General features: G+C 38.2%; 1 protein-coding gene across 1 annotated transcript in view; it reads right to left on the reverse strand.

Moving 5' to 3' along the window:
* The window catches only part of ADAMTS9 (ADAM metallopeptidase with thrombospondin type 1 motif 9), a 160444-nt gene that overhangs the window by 47840 nt on the left and 91480 nt on the right, over nucleotides 1-21124 (reverse strand). The window contains exons 24-28 of the mRNA XM_083355935.1: nucleotides 20852-20947; nucleotides 20556-20723; nucleotides 19611-19892; nucleotides 18032-18193; nucleotides 16211-16387 (exon numbers count right to left, since the gene is read on the reverse strand). Coding sequence (XP_083212061.1) covers nucleotides 16211-16387; nucleotides 18032-18193; nucleotides 19611-19892; nucleotides 20556-20723; nucleotides 20852-20947 — 885 coding nt within the window. The remainder of the gene's footprint in view (nucleotides 1-16210; nucleotides 16388-18031; nucleotides 18194-19610; nucleotides 19893-20555; nucleotides 20724-20851; nucleotides 20948-21124) is intronic.

The following is a 21124-nucleotide window of genomic DNA, read 5'->3' on the forward strand; positions in this document are numbered from 1 at the left end:
TTCCAAAGGCAACTGGACTGTTTTTTTTTCTTGGAGGAAGACGTTTCACTTCTCATCCAAGAAGCTTCATCGGTTCTGGCAGGATGGTGGGGTGGGCAGGACGGCGGTCCTCCTCAAATAAGTTGCCTTTTGAAAAAGCAGCTTTGAGATAACGATGATCTGGATGACATTCCTGCACGAAGGTTATTCACTTATCAGTCCGGTGGGCCCTCGTGGCCGCTGAAAATAAGGTAAGAGGCCCAGTAATTCTTACTTATGAATGTGTTTCACATTTATTTTGATGATCAGGAAAAACACTTAAGCATCTGATTTTACAAATTGTGGGGGGTAAATGACCACAACACATTTTCAAATTTGCTATTTTCCCCTGACATCCACTTAGTTTTGGCAATTTGCACTATTTTAGGTCCCCCCCAGTTACTTCTACTTCACTTAGTTCACTACTGCTACGTTCCATGTCAGAAGAGTTACTTATGAAATGATTCTTTGGGTGCTGATCAGTGGTATGAAACAGAGAATTTGGACGTAAATTCAGCACAAACTTTTGCAAGGAGTTCTTTAGATTAAGAAGTTAATATAAAATGATCCTCAGTCTTGCTGACATAATCAGGATGGCCAAATTTATTTTCATGTTATTAATATGCTTTCCATGTTAGCACAGTATAGAGGTAAAGGTCTGTTTCTTTTTTCGAGGCTAATCCCAAAACCATCCTTTGAAAGAAGAGCCTTAAGAATATACAATTTCCAGGGCCAATGATATTTTATTATCTTTTGGGGATTTCAGTTTAGCAATAGATGTTTAATTATTGGAATAGGTAATTCTTACAAATAGCTAAGGACATAAATATTAGGTGATCTGTTGATTACATTGCAAAAATCCTTACAAGAGATTTATATTTCAGTCCTGAGAAATTTGGCATCCTTTTTGTAAAGAATTAATTCTTTCTATTTTAAGAGTGCATACAGTACACGTTAACCTCGATTCACGACCGTAATGGAGTCGTGATGCTGTGGTTGTTAAGTAAGTACTATAGTCATTAAATGAAACAATGGGCAGTTTTGTTGAAAACCAGAAGTGCTGGTTTTTGGCAAACTCACTGTCCTATGTTGTTGTGTGACCGCAGGATGTTGCAAACAGCCATAAATGCAGCCATGTTGTCAAGTGCCTGAAGTTCCAGCCAAATGGCTACAGAGAGGGGGAACCATCAGAACTTAAATCTGGGTTGTGGTAAGTCAGTTGTAACTTTGAATGGTTGCTAAATTGAGGACTACCTCTATATGCAAGTGCATTTAATCCTATAATCAACCAAGGCTGACTGGGACCTTCTTGTACTAAAAAAATCTGTACCAAAATTTAGAACATTTTCCAGATCAATACCAGTTCTCTAGTACAGGGGTCCCCAACCTTGGCAACTTTAAGGTCTGTGAACTTCAACTCCCAGATTTCCCCAGCCAGGTTGGGGACCCCTCCCTCCTCTAGAACCAGCTTTCATCAGAACCATACCTGGAGCTTAATGTATCCAACTATAAAAAGGCAATAACATGATTAACTTTATGTAACTGGTTTTAATATTTTTATGCAGAAATTTACTGTTGTTTAAAAAGGCAAAGGTTCCCCCGCACATGCGTGCTAGTCGTTTCCAACTCTAGGGGCCGGTGCTCATCTCCGTTTCAAAGCCGAAGAGCCAGCGCTTGTCCGAAGACGTCTCCGTGGTCATGTGGCCGGCATGACTAGACACCAAAGGCGCACGGAACGCTGTTACCTTCCCAACGTAGCGGTCCCTATTTTTCTACTTGCATTTTTTCGTGCTTTCGAACTGCTAGGTTGGCAGAAGCTGGGACGAGTAACAGGCGCTCACTCTGTTACGCGGCACTCGGGATTCGACCCGCCAAACTGCTGACCTTCTGATCGACAAGCTCAGCCTCCTAACCCACTGAGCCACTGCGTCCCTAGATGAGATCAAATCTATCATAAAAGGCTGGAAGAGCAATACAACCCTTGGTAAGGACTTCTACTCGCTGAGCTATTCCAGAAATTCTCTGGTGGGCTCCTCTTTTGGCAGGTTTATTCACACATAAATAATACCTGCCATAAGCCAGCTGGACAATAATAGTTCCTACATACCAAAAAAGAAACAGAAAGGACCCTAGCAGTTACAGATCTATTATTCTAATAGACACTGTGGCTAAAAGATATGCCAGGTTCCTTTTAAATAGAATTGAGAGCTAGGTAGATGAAAAACGCATTCTCACATAAGAACAAGCTGGGGTTAGACACAGCCGATCCATATCAAAAGTTGCTTTGTTTTGAACCATCTAATTAAAATACGTCAGTAAGGAGAAACAATCTTTTGCTGCCTTTATAGAATTTAGTACAGCATTTGACACAGTAAACAGAGAAATATTATGGAGAAAACTAACTGTCCTCAATATGGAAGCCAGACTGCTGGCACTGATCAAAGCCCTTCATACAAACACTTACTTGAATTTGGGGTTAATGGAGCATGACAATAGAATAGATACTCACAAAGAAGTAAGACAAGAAGGGATACTTGCACCACTGATATTCACTCTGTACATTAACGACTTACCAGGACTGATGAAGGATCCAGAAGTATATATGCCTAAGGGACTCAAATTCTTATCCACTGACAATATGGTTTTTTTTGCAAGTTGGGTTGTATAGGTTGTTAAGAAGACCTGGCCCAACTATCACAATAATTTTCTGATTATTAATAAAGTAAAAAATCATGGCTTTTGGAAAATGACATCACAGCCATAGATAGCTATTAGATGGTGAGCCCAATAGAGCAAATTATCTAGGGATAATCTTCTCTGAGACTGGATCTTGGCTCCCTCATCATCAAAGGAGTTCACTCAGAGCAAGGGAAATTCACTGCTCACATTAATAAATCACAGTTATGTGGGGTTCCTTAGCCCCAATTATTAAAGGTTACCTCTAAGCTCTTATATAGGGCTGAAGATTAGGGTTTACAACATATACTAGTATTACAATAAACACAATCACAGAATCTGAGAAATATTTTAGGATGCATATAAAAAGAACTCACCTGCTGCAGTCAGACCTGAATTGGGAATTTATACAACCTGTTCTTTGTCTAAAATCAGATCATACAATTATTGGTGCAAAATCAATGCTGTAGAAAATGTCAGACTCACAAAAGTGTGTCAGAACAGACAAAATCTCAATTGCACACCTCTTGGATTGTACCACTCACAAATGATATTAGGAGCTGTGATTGCCCTGCTTATTGTCCAACTGTCCTTGAAAAACAAGTTAAAAACTTTGCTGCAGAAAGAATTTGGGATATTGAAGCTCAGAGAGAGATACAGCCATCCTTAGCGAGGTTGGCACGTTGACATGAATGAACCACTATAAATGTACCTTCCAAATTGCCAACTATGTAAACACAGAAATGTGTTTAGGTGGGTCTTTACCCGAGCATGATTAAATGATTAAATATGGAAGATATAACTGAGTCCCTTACAATGAACTTACTTATTTGTGGAGCCCCAGAGGTAGAAGACGTAACAAATATATTTTCTGAATGTCAATTGCAAAAGAAAGAGAGATCAGTACTTGGACCATACTTTAGACAGAAAGCCTACTGGGATCCCTATATTAAAGCAACAGATTCCATGTGTGGTTAGAATTCAAAAATTACATATAATGCAGCTCTTTATTTGAACAAAACTGTACAGCTGAGAACTGCATATATGGATCTGATTGGGGTAAACTGTAGGAGTGACACACAGATATGATCTGCATTTTATTTTATTTATTTACTTTATTCCATTTTTTAACACATAGTCTTATTACTGTTCTGTGTTTTATATTTTCTACTCTGATATGTATGTAATATGTAATCAATAAAGTATTACTATTTCTATTGTTGTTTACACATAGGTTCTAATGATAATTTTAAATGATTTGAAGGCCATTCACGTTACCAGGGCTTGATAGTATAATTCTAAACTTAAGTTGACTTGTAGTCTGTTCTGGTATTAGTTTATTGGGGTATTTTATTATTTTGTACTTAGATCAGTTACAAGAAGTGTGAAAAATAATACTAGTAGTGCATTAAATATGCATTCAAAGATGAGGAAAATCAAGTCTTCATCAATGTTTTTATGAGAAACATAAAAACTGGAGCAAAGGTGCCCTTAAAATAAAATAGATGCATTAAGCTTTTCAGAGATTTAACATGTTTCTTGGATTTATTTTGCAAAATAATGTACATAGAAAAATATACACAAAAAATAATGTTACAGTTATTTCAGCAATAGAGTATCAGATGGTTCTAAAGACTAAAACAATGTCTATGGGTTACCTATCTCTTTATAACGAAACTGATATTCAGTTAATGCGTATGAAATCAGTATTTAATGAATCCTTAAACAGAAAAGCTACAATAAAGACATTAACCTTTTTTAATAACCTATTTTGGCTCATGGATTTATCTTTATAGGCCAACTGATGAGATTATCTAAATTTCCTGCATCTTTAAGTATGACTTGTCATGATCTCACCTGCTTTGTTATTTCTTCACTTTATTTCTACCAAGAGCTTTTAATTACTGGATTTTCACACAATAACTCTGGATATATAAAATAGACCTGTACAAATTAAATGACCCTACAGATTTCACTAGTTCCTTGTTTTAATATTCAAAGGAATGTGCTTGATAAGTATTCCCAAATCTTATAAACCCCAAATCAAAGACATGAAGGACCAAATTAAGAAAAGAAGTTACGGAGAAAATGTATGTATGTGGTTCCTAAGAGTCAACTCTGACTTGATGGAGATAATCAATCAATCAATCAATCAATCAATCAATCAATCAATCAATCTGATCTAATTCCCTTGGTCAATTAAAAGAGTCTAATTCACAGAAAGAGAATTCTAGATTCCATCTATTGCATGGAACCAATGGAATAATTTAGCAGTTATGCTGGGCAAAATTATAAAACTGTATAAAAACATTTGCTTTTATTCTTTAATTTCAGTACAAATCAAAACACATCAAGCACATCTGCATTTTGTGAATCAGCATTAAGGGCTGAAGATTTTTTTCAACAGGCCTAAAAGACTTTTACAGAACATCTATCTTGCCACAAAAAGGGATCAATTTCAAAAAGAGAATGATATAGGTTTCAACTCAATTGAATTTTATCCTCTTGGCAATTATTTATTTATTTATTTTATTTTATTGCATTTATATACCGCCCTTTCCCTGAGGACTCAGGGCGGTTTACAGGGAGTTAAAAATCAACGATACAAAAGTTAAAACCCAATTTAAAAAATATTAAATTATGGCTTCCTTACTTGAAGACCTGTGCTTAATGCATTTTGCAGGAAGACAGAAAGTGGATTATTATATAGCAAAATACTAGTAAAAATTATATTGCAGTCTTGGGAGTTCTTTGAATGAGGGAAAAAGAAAATTGCCTAGCTCCCATGAGTATTTGAGAGAATTAAAAACAGAGAACAAAAGCAAACTGGTACAAAATGGAGTCAAAACATACACACAAAGCTACTACATAGTAATGGAAAAATTAGCTAGAAAGAAAAGGAAATGAAGTTCCAGTTGATAATGTTTGATTACAATACTACTCCAGCTTTTTTTGCCAGACCTATCATCTAAATCAGGAGTGTCAAACTCGCAATGTCACGTGACGTGTCACAACGTATCACGACTTTTTTTCCTTTGCAAGCAATGGGGTGGTTGCGGTTTTGCCATAACGCATCCAGCCCACGGGCCGGCAATTTGACACCCCTGATCTAAATGGTCTGTTGTTCCAGGCTTGCAGAACCAATGTTTGCTTTATGCTTGCTCCGACAACACCTTTACTAAATTCATCTCTCTAGCTAAAAGTGACAAATAATTCCATGCTAGGTCATCAGAGGAAAACTATTGTGGTTCAGTACCAGAATGGGAACATCATAGGAAGGGTGGGCAGTTTAAGACCTCCTCTCTAAAGCACTTATTTTGATAAATTGATATACACTCTGTAGTAAGGAATTGTTGATCTCTTAAAAAACAAAAACCTTTTGTAATGCCAGTCAGTCAAACTACTTGTGAACTAAACCATTGCTTAAAAAAAGAAATGGTAGATACATGTGACATACTTGCTATCATGGCATTTGATTCTAAAAGCCACAAGGCACACACTGTTGCATTAATCCCTGACATTTCTTGTTAAAAATCTGGGATTGTAAATCAAGTCCACAATTGTTAGCGCACAGTGAGAGTGTTAACATCACAAGAGTCTTGTTTGTTCAATAGGCCTTTCTTCATTTTTTTGGCAGTAGCTACAGTTAGATCCAATATTCCTTTAAGAGACTAATGTGCATGCATATGTGAACCTCCAACAATTCACAGCAGTGCAAAATATTATTTCTCAGTAACATACATAAGGAAAGAAATGTTGTCAGTTTCATGTGGTAACCCTACATCCATATATACAGAATGGATGGGTTAATAGAACAGACTCATTGCATGTACAAATGGGAGCACTTATGTACTATAGAGACAGCAAGACAGACAGACAGACAGACAGACAGACACACACACACACACACACGCACGCACGAAGCAAGCTTACATGTACAAGAAAATATGCTACTGCCTAAAAACATATACAATTTTTCCCCAACCTTCCTGTGGCAAGTAACATACAATTATCCTACAGCAACAGAAATAGATAAAGTGAAGCTAGAAACTTACTTTGTTTTTGCTGATATATATACATACATAATATTTTGTAATATTGTCTAACTGTAGGCCTGTAAACTGGTGACACAGTAAGGCTGAAGATGAATGAGAGAGAGAGGGAGGGAGGGAGGGGCACAATGGGCAAACTTGTTGAACAGCATGAATTCCTGAGTGCCATAAACATTTCTCACAAATGGCAATCACACACATATATTATGAATTACCACAGAAAAAAAAGAAATGAAAAGCCACTTGGGTATAGTGATTAAAGTGCTGACCTAGAAACCAGGAGATGTCTAGGCACAAAAGCCTGCTGGGTGACTTTGGCCCAATCACTCTACCTCAGCCCAATTCTCTTCACACTGTTGTTGTACTGGGGAAAACAGGTGGTGGAAGGAGTATAAGGCATGTTCATACTATCGCTATGGCATATACCGGTATATATTTTTTTAAAAAAATAAAATGTTCAGTTGCATTTGAAAAAAAGTGGGATCAAAATCTTTTTTAAAAAAGAAAAAAACATTATATATTAAAGAATTACATGTTACAACCAAGCTCAGAGAACACCAAGGACCCCCTCATTTCAGGCTACAAATATCCTCCTTTATTAGAATTACATATGCTGTTAGAAACAAACAAAAGTGTTCAAGCTATGCAGAAAAACAAACCTGTTTGGAACCTCTTGCTTGTATAAAACAGATGTAACACCTTGCAGGAACAGCCACTGTATCTCGAGTACTGATGCAAGCAACTAGAAAAGTACATACTTTGCTGCCAAAAAGCCTCAGATTCAATCTCTGGTATTTCCTAGTAGGGGAATCATGTATAGGAACCTGCAATGCTGTTGCCAAGTCAAAGCAGACACTGCATTGGCACTGCTGAGCTCCATAAACCATGTTCTGGCAGGGCATAAAATGACTATATTCCTAATGAAAAAGCAAATACAGTAAAGTAAAACCAAGTGTATTTTGGTTTGTAATGGTTCGGGCTGCTAGGACAGCAACTGTAAGCATATTGGCTAGAACAGGGGTCTTCAAACTTGGCCCTTTTATGACTTGTGGACTTCAATTCCCAGAATTCTTCTGCCAGCATGCCTGGCTGAGGAATTCTGGGAGTTGAAGTCCACAAGTCATAAAAGGGCCAAATTTGAATACCCCTGGGCTAGAAGGACTGATATATAACTTAGGTTAAACTCAGGGATGTAAATATGAAGCTTACAAGTCTTTGAAGAAGTTGCACACAATGAAACCAAGACAGAACTCAGGCATGCATTAATGCCCAAAGGATTTAGTTGCATTAAAATAAGATATTAAATTTGCTGTGGGTTGATTATTGCTGATGTGGGGATCAGATTTTATAACAACCTGTTTATTATTTGAGCGTGGGAATGATACAAAATTGAAGAGTATCACAGCCAGTTCTCATGTTACAGGTAGATTATTATGGTATTTGATTTGCCTGTTCCATATATTTCCTTGTTTACTGATGAATTTTACTGGAATTCAGCAATGAAAGCCCACTGAGTATGCAATAATTCCCCTACATCCCATAATTTAGTTGCTCTTTGGGCAGAAAATATGCTTAGGGCTACAGCTTTAAAATCAGATACTAATATACACTAGTAATAAGGAACACCTTATGTCTCACTTCAGGCAGCGAAATGATAAGACGCTATCCTAGTAAATCCCTTTGCATTGGAAATACTTTACTGCCTGATAAATATGTTCCAAACTAGCTGAATTCCATCTTTTTAAGAGACTCAGTATACCCATCAGCTTCAGCTAGTACCTGTTAGAGTCCTATGAATGATGTGCAATATATGGCTTTAGTTGCCGTTTAGTTGCAGCTTAGCTCAAGACAACTTTCTGAAGTAGCATTCAGCTGAACAAACTGCCTATTAAATGAGTGATATATTATTCTATCAGTAACCCTCAGATATGTCACTAAGATTAAGAGGTTTTTCATAACTTCCAACAAAAGTGTACTTCAGATACTTCAAATTATTGATACAGCAATCAATCTCTGTCTCTTTGCACTGATACCATACAAGATATTACCAAATAAAGGTAAAGGTAAAGGTTCCCCCGCACATGCATGCTAGTCGTTTCCAACTCTAGGGGCCGGTGCTCATCTCCGTTTCAAAGCCGAAGAGCCAGCGCTTGTCCGAGGACGTCTCCATGGTCATGTGGCCAGCATGACTAGACGCCAAAGGCGCACGGAACGCTGTTACCTTCCCACCATAGTGGTCCCTATTTTTCTACTTGCATTTTTACGTACTTTCGAACTGCTAGGTTAGCAGAAGTTGGGATGAGTAACAGGCGCTCACTCTGTTACGCGGCACTCGGGATTCGACCCGCCAAACTGCCGACCTTCTGATCGACAGGCTCAGCGTCCTAACCCACTGAGCCACCGCGTCCCTTTATTACCAAATACCTGCAATTATATTCAGTACTGGAAAATGAACAAAGTTCAGATGTTTTGATTTGGCTTCACGATCCATTTAAAGAGGCACAGATCAGGAGGGGGCTTAGTGAGAAATTGATTTTCCCTTACAATAACCTTGCCATTTAGAATGTAAAAAAACAACAACCACACATAGAAAATATTAAATCGAATGACCGACAAGTAACAGAAAGAATAGATAGAAGGGATCTCTGGTAGTCCTCTAACTTAACCTGATGTGTAATAGAGAAGATGTAATGTATGGTACCAATTACAGAGATGGCCATTTAACCTCCGGTTAAATATTTCCAAAAGACAGCACAACATTTCTTGAGACTATATCACCACTGAACAACCTCATTTTTTAAAGGAAAGATTTGCTGAGTGTTTCTTTTCCACAATTTACATTTCTGAAATTTCTACTCATTGGGTTTAGTTTTATTTATGTGCTTACTTATTAAATGTATATGCTGCTCATCTCACTGACAGGCAGTGAGAAAAAATGTGTTCTAACTATGGAACGACAAATCTCCAAACATTAAAAGGAGCACCAGAGGGAAGGACGAGAAACAATGGTTGGAAACTGACCAAAGAGAGAAGCAACCTGGAATTAAGGAGAAACTTCCTGACAGTGAGGACAATCAACCAGTGGAACAGCTTACCCCCAGAAATCGTGGGTGCTCCGTCACTGGAGACTTTTAAGAAGAGTCTAGACCAGGGGTCAGCAACCTGAAACAGTGAAAGAGCCACTCGGAACCGGTTCCCTCACAAAAGGAAAAACTGGGAGCCGCAAAAAATGTGTGCGCATGCGCATACATGCGTGCATGCGCAGAACAGGGTTTGACTGAAGAGTGGAGCCAAGGCGAGATATGCACCTACCCTGCATATTTGAATTGATCGGTTGAACTTTTTTAGTCCCACTTTTTTTTTTGGGACTGTACATGGCAGAGGACTGGGAGCCACAGGAGATGGCTGAAAGAGCCGCATGTGGCTCCGGAGCCACGGGTTGCAGACCTGTGGTCTAGACAGTCACCTGTCTGAGATGGTATAGGTTCTCCTGCTTGAGCAGATCAGGAAAATTTCATATAGGGATCAAAATGGATTCTGGAATTTAACAGCTTTCTATGCCAAGTGTTGTTAACATCCAGATACTGTAGCCACAGGCAAACTGATCCTCTACAGATGTTTGGGACCCCCAATATCCATCAGTCCCTCCCAGGATGACAAATGAAAGGGACTGTGGAAATTGTAGTTTGATTATCTAGACCAGGGGTCTTCAAACTTGGCCCTTTTATGACTTGTGGACTTCAACTCCCAGAATTCCTCAGGCAGCATGCCTGGCTGAGGAATTCTGGGAGTTGAAGTCCACAAGTCATAAAGGGCCAAGTTTGAAGACCCCTGATCTAGACTATTCCAGATGGCCCACTGTTGACATACTGGAAATAGAAGTCAAACTGACAGATTTTGTAAAGCCATCTGGATAGTTCAGGATAGAGAGTTTATATGGCATGTGCATACATGTGTGTGAATTGCAAAATGCTGTTGCATATACATTCTTGTTTCTAAACGTTTGTTCTTGATTTCTATCAACATTTTGGTTTCTATTAACAAATTAGCTATTCTCTTGCAAAAGATAGGAATCAGAGCTAGAAAATCTTGTTTGGAAAACTGTCGCTTACAATGTGAGTATATTGTGAATGTAAGATAGAAGAGCCAAGACAAAACAAAACACATTAACAATATATTTTAATCTTTTTGTCCTTAGACCAGAATTCAAACACTGTGGAAATGCAATGTTTATATAAAATTAAATAGCAATAGTTGAAAAATAAATACATATCATTAACATAAATACATAAAGGAATCCATTCTACTGAAAAGCTTCAGCCAACAGTATACTCTTGGTTCAAAAATCTCCCCTAATAATAACAACAATAATAATAATAATATCATAAACAGCATCATCATAGGAAGCAACCCTCCATCTGTTACAGATGAAGTATAAAGATCTACAGCAGAAACACATTGATAAATGTCACAGCTAAAAGAAATTGTAATTTAAAACTAAAATACTCCATTGCTATATTAGTACCGTACGATATCAAAACGAGGTAGACAAGCATCTGAAACAACAAGCTTATTTTCTTGGGAGAAGGTTTCTTTTGGTGAGCACCATTAGTGTTTTCATTCTGGAGAAATCTAGCATGCTTACACTCTTGTGGATTTTACATTTTTAAAACAGTGATACATTTGGGTTAGGATATAGAGATATGGCTCAGTCCTGCAGATATTTTCGGTGTGCGTGTGCGTGAACGTGTGTGGAATATTCACTGGAATATTCACATATGAGGATTGCTGCAATTTTAATGAAGGTCTTTCATAAGACTCTTCCCTGAAGAACCAAAAGCTGTTCATATAACAGAAACGTGCAAAGACAAAATATCTTAGCTTAGGATTAATAATAATGGAATGATATCTTGAGCAGCAAGAATTGAATTAAAATAGTCTTATTTCAGTTCTGCTATCATTTGTCTCTTCAGCATATTTAGAGGCAAGTAGAATTATGGAATTATGCAATTAATGTACTTTTTATGTTTTAGAATCTGAATATTCTGAAGATTTAAGTATGTTATGCCCACTTCTTTAGGTTTCAGTTTTCTAAGCTATTTGTGATTGCATGTTTAATAAAATGACACCAGGGCATTTTATTTTAAAGCTATTAGAACAACACAGAGAAAATCACCCCACTAAGTTATATTTTCTACTGAGTTCAGATTTCTAGTTTTCGCTCCTGCATTAAAAAATACACAGGTATCATAAGGCTTTGGTTTATTTCTGTTTTAATTTTTTTTTAAAAAAAGAGAGAAGACATTGGGAACTACAGACACCTCAAAGTATTGCCTAATTAAGAAATGTCTGAATGACACCTCTGGTTAAATATTAAGAGGGAAAAAATCACACTTTTAGGAAGAGGAACTACATTTAATTCACCAAAGACTTCTAGAATAATTACAGGAGGGAAGCAGGGCTGCATTTCAGGGAGTAGCTTTTTATTTCATGCCCTTTGGCTTTTGAAAATTTAACTGGAAGTAAGTGTAATTCACTATCAACATCAGTTCTCAGTACATAGTTTGGAAATAAAGCTAACATGTAAATTTACTCCTTGGAATTGAGAAGATTTCACTAGCATCTTGGAAATAAAATATTTTACAGGTCTGTCCCTTGCAATGATAAAGCACCAAAAATATGATTTATGCATATGTATTATGGCTCTTCAGTGTTTCACATACAACTCCTGAAACGATTGACAAATGTAGCACCTGTCTACCGCTCACCAAAGCTACTAGATCTTTTTCCAGGATTGTGCAACTGCCTTTTGGTCCTGTAAGACAATGTGGTTGCTTTAAAGGCTTGCAGAAAAGAGAGACATTTCTGCCCTTGCATACTCCAAACACCTTTTGGAATTGAATTCAGAGCATTGCACAGCCCTATTCTGTATGGTTATTAAACCATTCATTGAGGTATGCAGATTAAAACTATTACAAAACCCGCCTCAGAAACAGCAGTGGATAAATTAACACGTTACTATTTTTGTGAATGGAATATAAAATCCAGGCAAGGTTAGGAAGTTTATAAATTGAGTGAAAAGGATTCTCTTCTCTATATAAAGTGCTTTAGAGTCAAATTAGGCCAAACAAAACCACAAAACAATGGCATAACACTTATTTTGAGTTTGCTTTGTATTCAACTTTGAACAGAGACATCAGTACTCTACCATTTGCTTAATGTCTCCTGTTCTAAAGTTATTCAGCTGGGCTGAATATCTATTCATTTAAAAGGTCCAGAAATCCAGCAATGGTTCCGTGCCTCCTGCACTATCATTATAACAAGGAGGGGTGAGTTTATTAGATAAGCTCAGGGCCTCTGTTCAAGTGGTAAATTTGCACAGGACAGAAATTAAATGCTGATTTATTTAGGTACCAATGTTTATGCTGTCCCACAAAGATTTATCGACCAGTAGAACTGCTGGCATCAGGAAATTGTTTGTGAACAACTGAAGGCTGCCTTGCCTGTTTGTTGGAGTTTGTGAGAGAAGACAGGTTACATTGAAGTCAAGATCTTTGCCTGCCTACCCCTTAGTGGACCTAGCAAGTCAAGAAAGAAGCAGAGGAAGAAAAAGACCAGTCTCTCCTTTCTGCCATTCCATACCTCTGTTTGGTGAAAAAGTCAGTTGAACTCATTTAACGTTAACTTGTGGTAACTCAGGAACATTGAAGGAAGCCCGGTTTCCTTACAATACATGAATCTACTACTAGCATGGAATTAAATAGAGATAAAAATGCAAATTGCAGTATTTCTGAGGATTATCCCCAAAATACAAGTTGGCACGAACAAGCATAGCTTGCATTTTCCATCTGAAGAAAGTGATTGAGAGAAGCCTGCGGGTGATCAACCAAATGTCCCGTGTAAGAAAAAACAAAACAAAACACAGCATCCACAAATGAATGAGATCTTTTCACTTGATGGTTCCTATCTGCAGAACATGACCAGCCACAGAGCCTTCCCAAGGACATCTTCTAGAAATACACATGCACATACTTCTGAAGCACTTCACAGCATGTTATATATAGCAAGTTACAAACAAAAAGCCAACCGAGTCTCAAAACAACAAACTAAAACCTGGCCAAATTTCAGCTCTTTTTAAATATGGCATAAAAGAGGTACCTGGAATGTCATCGTTGTAAGCTTCTGTGTTTGGGAATAATAAGTCAGATCCTGAATCACTATGAAGCTTGCTCATAATTAAGGTTGCATATATTCTTTGATATTTGAATATGAACCTGGGACTCACAGTGAATGGGCTTTTAAAGTTTTCTATGTGGCGAGTATGTCTACTACCAAAAACTGGTATTACTGATTTCTACCAAGGCCCAAATCCAGTGGTGGGATTCAGCCGGTTCGCACCACTTCGGCAGAACCGGTAGCTAATTTTTTGTTGCCCAGGCCCAGAATGAACTTCCAGAAGCGGCATCCACAAAGAGAACCGGTTGTTCACATATTTGAATCCCACCACTGCCCAAATCCCAACAGGGGAGATTGCCTAGGCCTGATGCCTCTTCTAATGCTCTTCCTTACACTTGGCTACTGTAATTTCTAAACAAGTTGAAGCTAACATCAAGTACTTTTTCTGCTCTATAGAGAAGTGCTGTAGTGTATGTTGGCTCAGAGACATAAGACAATAGAGCCTTCTTTGAGGAAGGTAGGACTACTTACGAAAGGGGTGCTACTAAACTGACCTGCTAGAGCTGATAGACATTGAGGTTTGCTAGTTAAGACATGCAGAATGCTTGTGGACATGCCTAAATTTCTATATTCAATTTCTATCAGTTGAGTTTATTCACCATCACATGCCAGCACAGTAGCACTGGCTTGTGGAAAACACATGTTGCCTGCTTCTCCATTATTTATCAAGGTCTTATGGTTGAGATCTATCAATTGTATTTGGAACATTGACTAAAAATAAGGACTTGGAACAATTAAAATCAATAAAGAAGTCTACTGATAAAATGAGGTTAAAAGGAAGTCATTTCAGTCTCTACATTTAGATTAGGACAGATAATTATATGATATGCTCTTAAAGCTATGTTCCACAAAGTAAACCTCTGCTTTCTCCCTCATGTAGTCCCACATCCACATTGTTTGTGCGTTATTCTTAAGACTCCTTTCATGCGGGTGTGGAGAGAAGACTACACTGATCGGAGAGTGGTGCTGCCTCCTTGTAGCCCCCACAACATTATGGATCTTCTAGGAAGCGCGAGAAGCTGAACCGATTCATTAGGAACAGAATTTTGCAATTTCTTCTGGAATTATAGAGAAAGCAATTTCCTGTCGGTGGGATCTCTCATCCGATTCCATCCACTGAGATTCTCCTTCTCCTGCCATGGAGCAAGGGGTCATCTTGCCTTGCTAATGCTTTACTTGATTCTTTAAAGTCGCACAGAAGGAATCTTTATTTGTCCCCTCACTAAGCAGTGGGTTGGATTTTTAATGATTTTTCTCCTTTCCAGAACAAAAAGAAAGTGTCACCAAGGACGCTGGCCAACTGGAAGGGGATCACTTCTTGTCTGGCAAGGTGGGGTTAGAGCTCAGTAGCAGGGATGTGTGCACGATGCTGTGAAGTTGCTGTAGAATATATGCAAGACAACGGTGGTGGCTGTGTGAAAAGGCCCTTACTTCTATTTCTTCTTATTTAAAAAAATAATTCCCAATTTAGCTTGTGCTACACCTAGAAGTAAGTATGCAAAAAGGACAGTACTTTAAGATGAGAATTCCAAGGCACTTTTGCAGAGGATTCAGACTGTTGCTAAAGCAATAGCAATAAGACTTACATACTGCTTCACAGTGCTTTACAGCCCTCTCTAAGCGGTTTACAGAGTCAGCATGTTGTCTCCCAACAATCTGGGTCCTCATTTTACTGACCTTGGAAGGATGGAAGGCCGACTCAACCTTGAACTGGTGAGACTCAAACTGCCGAACTGCTGGCAGTCAGCAGAATTAGCCTGCAATACTGCATTCTAACCACTGCGCCACCACGGCTCGAAAAGCTGATTAAAGAGGTTAATCAGCCGATGAAGACAAAAAAAAAAAAAAAAGGAAAAAAAGGCTATGTAATGGAATTTGCTTACAAAATATTCTTCATGGGCAGAATGTAAGGTACAGGACATGCAATGGGATTAATAAAGTGTACAAACTTCACTATCAAGCAGAAAGTGCTTTTAAAAATGAACAGATTTGGGAGATGAAGCTTTTCCCACATGTCTATACTACATGGAACTCATCATTTCTTTTCCTTTTCTTTCTTTTTTTTTTTTAAAAAAAATAATTTTATGTGAAGATTGTTTTTTTTAAAAAAAACCACAAGCAAACAACCGTGCACCACACCAAATATCAGGACTGTGACTTTTAAGTATTTCATTCCGTTCCTAGGAATAATGTGTAACCACAATAAAATAATTATGTTATGGTCGTACCGAGCTCCAAGGACCAGCCTTCCAGGCAGCTTCTTGGGGACAGTCCTGGACATTGCACTGCTCGCGGTCTGGTGGCTTGTCAAGGATTTCACAGCTCAGATCAGTAAATCTCTCTCCGTTGGAATGCTGGCATACGACTAGCCTTGTTCTGGTTCCTCCACCGCATGACTTTGTACACTGGAAAGAAAAGGCATTACAATGATGGATATCGGCATTATGACTACTTTATGCTTCCCTGGTCTGACTCAAAGCCAGTTTGGACATTAATTTTTCTGCCATTCAAAAGGCATATGATTCCAGGGGATGCAAGAGGGGAAATAAAATAACTTGCAACACAAAAACAGAGTGAATTAGCAGCACTGATGGAATGTGGGGGACATGAGATTATTGATGCTCCTCACACTAACAATTTAGTTTCCCCTGGATCGTTCCAAAAGTATGAATTGATATACAGAGGTGGTCCTTGATTTATTTGCATTCATTTAATGACAGTTCAAAGTTAAAAACTGTCTGGCACTAAAAAAAACCTGACTTATGACTGGTCCTTGCACTTAAAACCATTGCAGTGTTCCCATGATTACTTGATCAAAATTTGGATGCTTGGCAACTGGCATGTATTTACGATGGTTGTAGCATCCTGGAATCACATGACCACCAAACAAAGTCAGTGGGGGACTTGCTTAACAACCCTGTAATTTGCTTAACAACCGTAGCACAAAAGGTTGTAAAATTGGATGTGATTCACTTCTTGACTGCAGTAAGTTCCAGACTCAATTGTGGCTGTAAATTGAGGACTACCTATACACTGAAAATTGTACTAATTGTGCAAAAAAAAAAAATGGAGAGGGAAGGGAAAGAGAGAGTAAGATTAACTCATTGGATATGCTATTAGTTTTCCAAGCTCAAAGCCTGTGGAAAATAGAAAGAAGGCTGTAAAAACCTGATTATTTAACCAGGTCTGAATGGGACCTCCCCCTGCTTGTGATGTTTTATGTTCATTGTTTGGATTGCCATCTTGGAATTATTTTGTGGTTATGCTCGTACTTGGTCTGATTATTTATTTGTATTTTGTCATTTTTATATTACTCTATTCTTGTGAGCTGCATAGAGTTAGAGTCAGCTGGCATCTAAACTGAATGAATGAATGAATGAATGAATGAATGAATGAATGAATGAATGAATGAATGAATGAATTAAGCGTTCAAAAATCTGGTTCCTTCTACTTTTTAAGATTAGTTCTGATCTTGGGCTCACAAACACAGTTGACAGAATGGGGAGAAGGAATCCTGCTTCAAACTACTTCCTTAAAGATAGCCTGGATTCAAGCAACTACTACAGTGGTCTGTTAAAATAGCTTCCTGTCATATCCAGTTTTATAAACAGAAAAATTATAATATACAATAAAGGAGAGTAAAACATGTCTTCCTGAATAAACTTTCCTTAGTTAATATCATGTTTAATTTTATTTGTTTCACTTGCATTTATAGGCTTTCATTCTTATACTGTTTGCAATGTCTTGATTTAAAATTTAATTTCCACCCCAGCAGACTTTAGTGGTCAGTGACATACTGAGATAAATAAATACACGCATTCATATACCTTCCCTCCACTCTTAACAAACATGATCTTTCAGACCAAGATCATTATCCCTGGACCAAACCTTAACATTCTTGGAAAACCCCTTTTGAAATAATGAATGACGTTCACCTGCAAATGCAATCAAATAGCCTGTGCAATTATAGTACTCTATTAATAATATATTATAGTATATTCGAAGTGAGAGAGTTCACTTGTTTTTAAAGATAACAGAAAACAACTTACCTCACTCCAGCTTCCGTAGGCCCACTGAGGGCAGGGTCCTGATTCACAGGATCTTAGCTCATCTGGTTTCATCCTTGCGTCACAATTATCAGCAGCGTATCCATTTTCATCCTGGCATACGACAACCCGCCGTTGAAATCCACCAGCACAGGTACTTGAGCACTATAAAAATGTAATTGTCATAGGCTTAGGCTGTTTACTATAGGCTGCTATTTCTGTTTCATCCTTGCTACAAATCCAGATCTCTGAAGTGTATAAAAGCTTTTGTATCTTTTTTGCTACTAGCAGCAGTGATAATATAAACGTTAGCAGTAACAATAATAAAAATGTTAAAATATACATCTACAACAGGCAGGTGAAATCTTTCTTTTCTAACAGAGAAATAACTACTCCCTCAGATTTTGTGGAATGTTCCCTTGTAGGTCTGTCACTTTTCCGAACTAAACTCTCATTGTTTGCAATCTCCTCCAGGCTTCATTCAGAAAGTCCAATCAGTTCACCTTCTGACTAACTCAGAGATGTCAAACTCACGTCACGTGACGTCGTGCAACGTATCGGAGCCTTTTCGCCATTGCCGTCAATGGGGTGGGTGCGGCTTCTGGATGACGTGTCCGGCCCATGGGCCGGCAATTTGACACCTCTGTCTTAAAGTTGTCAAGTTTGAAAAACACTAATCTAAGTCATGCAACAAAAAGGATAGATACAATAGTGAAAAGAAATACAATGCTTGCAGACTCTTGTAAAATTATGTGGATTTTCTCCTCTCTTCCTTGCAGCAATTCATATATCCTTAAAAGTCTAAAGTATGGGAGCAATTGCAATGAGAAAGGAAGGCCTTTCCCTTCTGTCAGCAGAAAAAGCTTGTTTTAATGGCAAAACAAAACTGAATTCTACCTAATAATTAATTCGTGTCATGTGTTTCTATCCTGGCCTAATCTTCCCCTTACAATAGACAAGACAAAGTGGTTACTGGTAAGATGCAAACTGGAGTCAGGGACTGAAGTGAAACCTGTTTGGGATAGGAGATTAGTTGCACAACTATAGCTAGTTGCAAACCTTCCCTAGCCAGCCAGGTTTGATGCCAGGTATCTAAACCTTGACTACTGCAATGTGGGGCTACCTCTGAAAAGTTTCAGGAATTTGCAACTGGTAAAAATGATGCTAACCAGTGTTAAGTGCAGTGAGCCCATGATGCCTGTAGCAAATGATTGCTGCCACCTGCCAATTATCTATGGTAACAATGTAAGGATAGTGTTGCAAAGCCACTTGTAAATCCTTTGAATAAGGATTTTGATTGGTATCATTTCTATTATTTCTTGTTTCACTGATTCAGAAACCATATAATACCGATCACTTTGTCTTCTCCATCTTTCTATGTCCTCGGAAACCTTGAGTTCTGGGTCGAGGGGGGGGGGAGAGGGAATCCAAGCTTCTTAAAATTTTTGGAGCATAAATAAACCAGTCTAGGATAGCTGAAAGCTATCTGAGGAGTGTTATATAGTAGATTATATCTAGTGTACAACCCAATTCACAAGGGAACAGCAACAAAAAAACCCCCCAAACCCCAGCAACTACTTACTGCTCCCCATGGTCCAGTTCGCCACTGGTTGCCTCCATGTCCATGACCTTGATTTCGATTTGGGTGCCCACCTCGATTGTTTTTTTGATGATAATCAGGGTAAGGAAAAGGATTAGCAGGCCTGTTATCCAGGTTGATCTGCTGACATGATGGCATAGAGCAGTCCTGCTCTGTTGCAAGGATATCTTCAGCATCACACTCGTTTCTATCGATATTCTGGTCATTGTAATCTACGCAGAGTATTTGCCTGGTCACCTTACCTTGCCCACAAGTTACAGAGCACTACATTAATAAGGAGAGAAGAGAGAGAATAGCTGACCATAGCCATGAGATAGATTTTGAGAAATGCAGAGAAAACAAAGCCCAAACAAACCCTCATGCATATTTTAAGTACTAGAAGTTTCACTAAAGTGGATTCAACAGGTCTCATTGTTTTATTGCAGGGGTCTTCAAACTTGGCTCTTTTATGACTTGTGGACTTCAACTCCCAGAATTCCTCAGACAGCATGCCTGGCTGAGGAATTCTGGGAGTTGAAGTCCACAAGTCATAAAAGGGCCAACTTTGAAGACCCCTGTTTTATTGCTTTAGCAGCTTACAAATTTAATTTATATCAAGTCAGAATACTTGTATTTAGCTCTTTGGGTATAGATATTTGCCATCACTGAGTACCTGGTCCTTTTAACCAGAGATGGATGATATGTGTGCACTAGCTCCTGGTCCACTATGTATTAACCTGATTGCTGGTAAAACTATCTTGGCTATGTTTCAACAAGGGTACTTGCTAGATTCTGAAAGAAGAGCTGCCATGATGACCAACAATGATGTGTGTTTTGTCTTCCACCTAAGAGCAAACCAAATCTTCTCCTCTTAATGGTGAATTATGCATGTTCATAAGAGGATTGGTGGGCAGATATTTGGCATATTTAAACAAGGAAGTTGCTTACTGAGCTCCATTCCAAGGCTTTCCACCGGCCACAAGATATTACAAGACATACTTCTGTTGCTGATGGTTTTGGAAGATGGAAACAGGCGGCTTCATCAGCCACAGAGCCATGATCATCTCGACAGCTGACATACCTCATCCTGGTGCCTTTCCCACAGGTAGCAGAACACTAGAGAAGATCGACAAGAATGCATATGAAGCAAATTCCTGTGACAAGTGTGTCATTATCTTTACATAGATAGGGTTAATTATCAAGGAAAATAAAAATATGGACTGAATTGGTTAGTTTTAACATACAGAAGTCCAGGATCCAAATCTCCACTGAGTTCTGTGACTGTTTGGCTTGATTTCTGGGCTGCTAGGATGAAGACGACATGGTACTGTTTCACAGTCCTGTTTCACAAAAAAGAACATTAAAAATAAATAAATAAATAAAAAATAAATCCAATACCAGATAATTGATACCAGAAATATTTCATTGCAAGTTAGGGATTATACTATTGTAATAATAAAAGATTAAAATTATTAGATTCCATCTCTGGCCAGACACAAATATAACTGACTCATCTT

Source organism: Vipera ursinii (genome assembly GCF_947247035.1).
Source record: "Vipera ursinii genome assembly, chromosome: 2".
NCBI lineage: Eukaryota > Metazoa > Chordata > Lepidosauria > Squamata > Viperidae > Vipera > Vipera ursinii.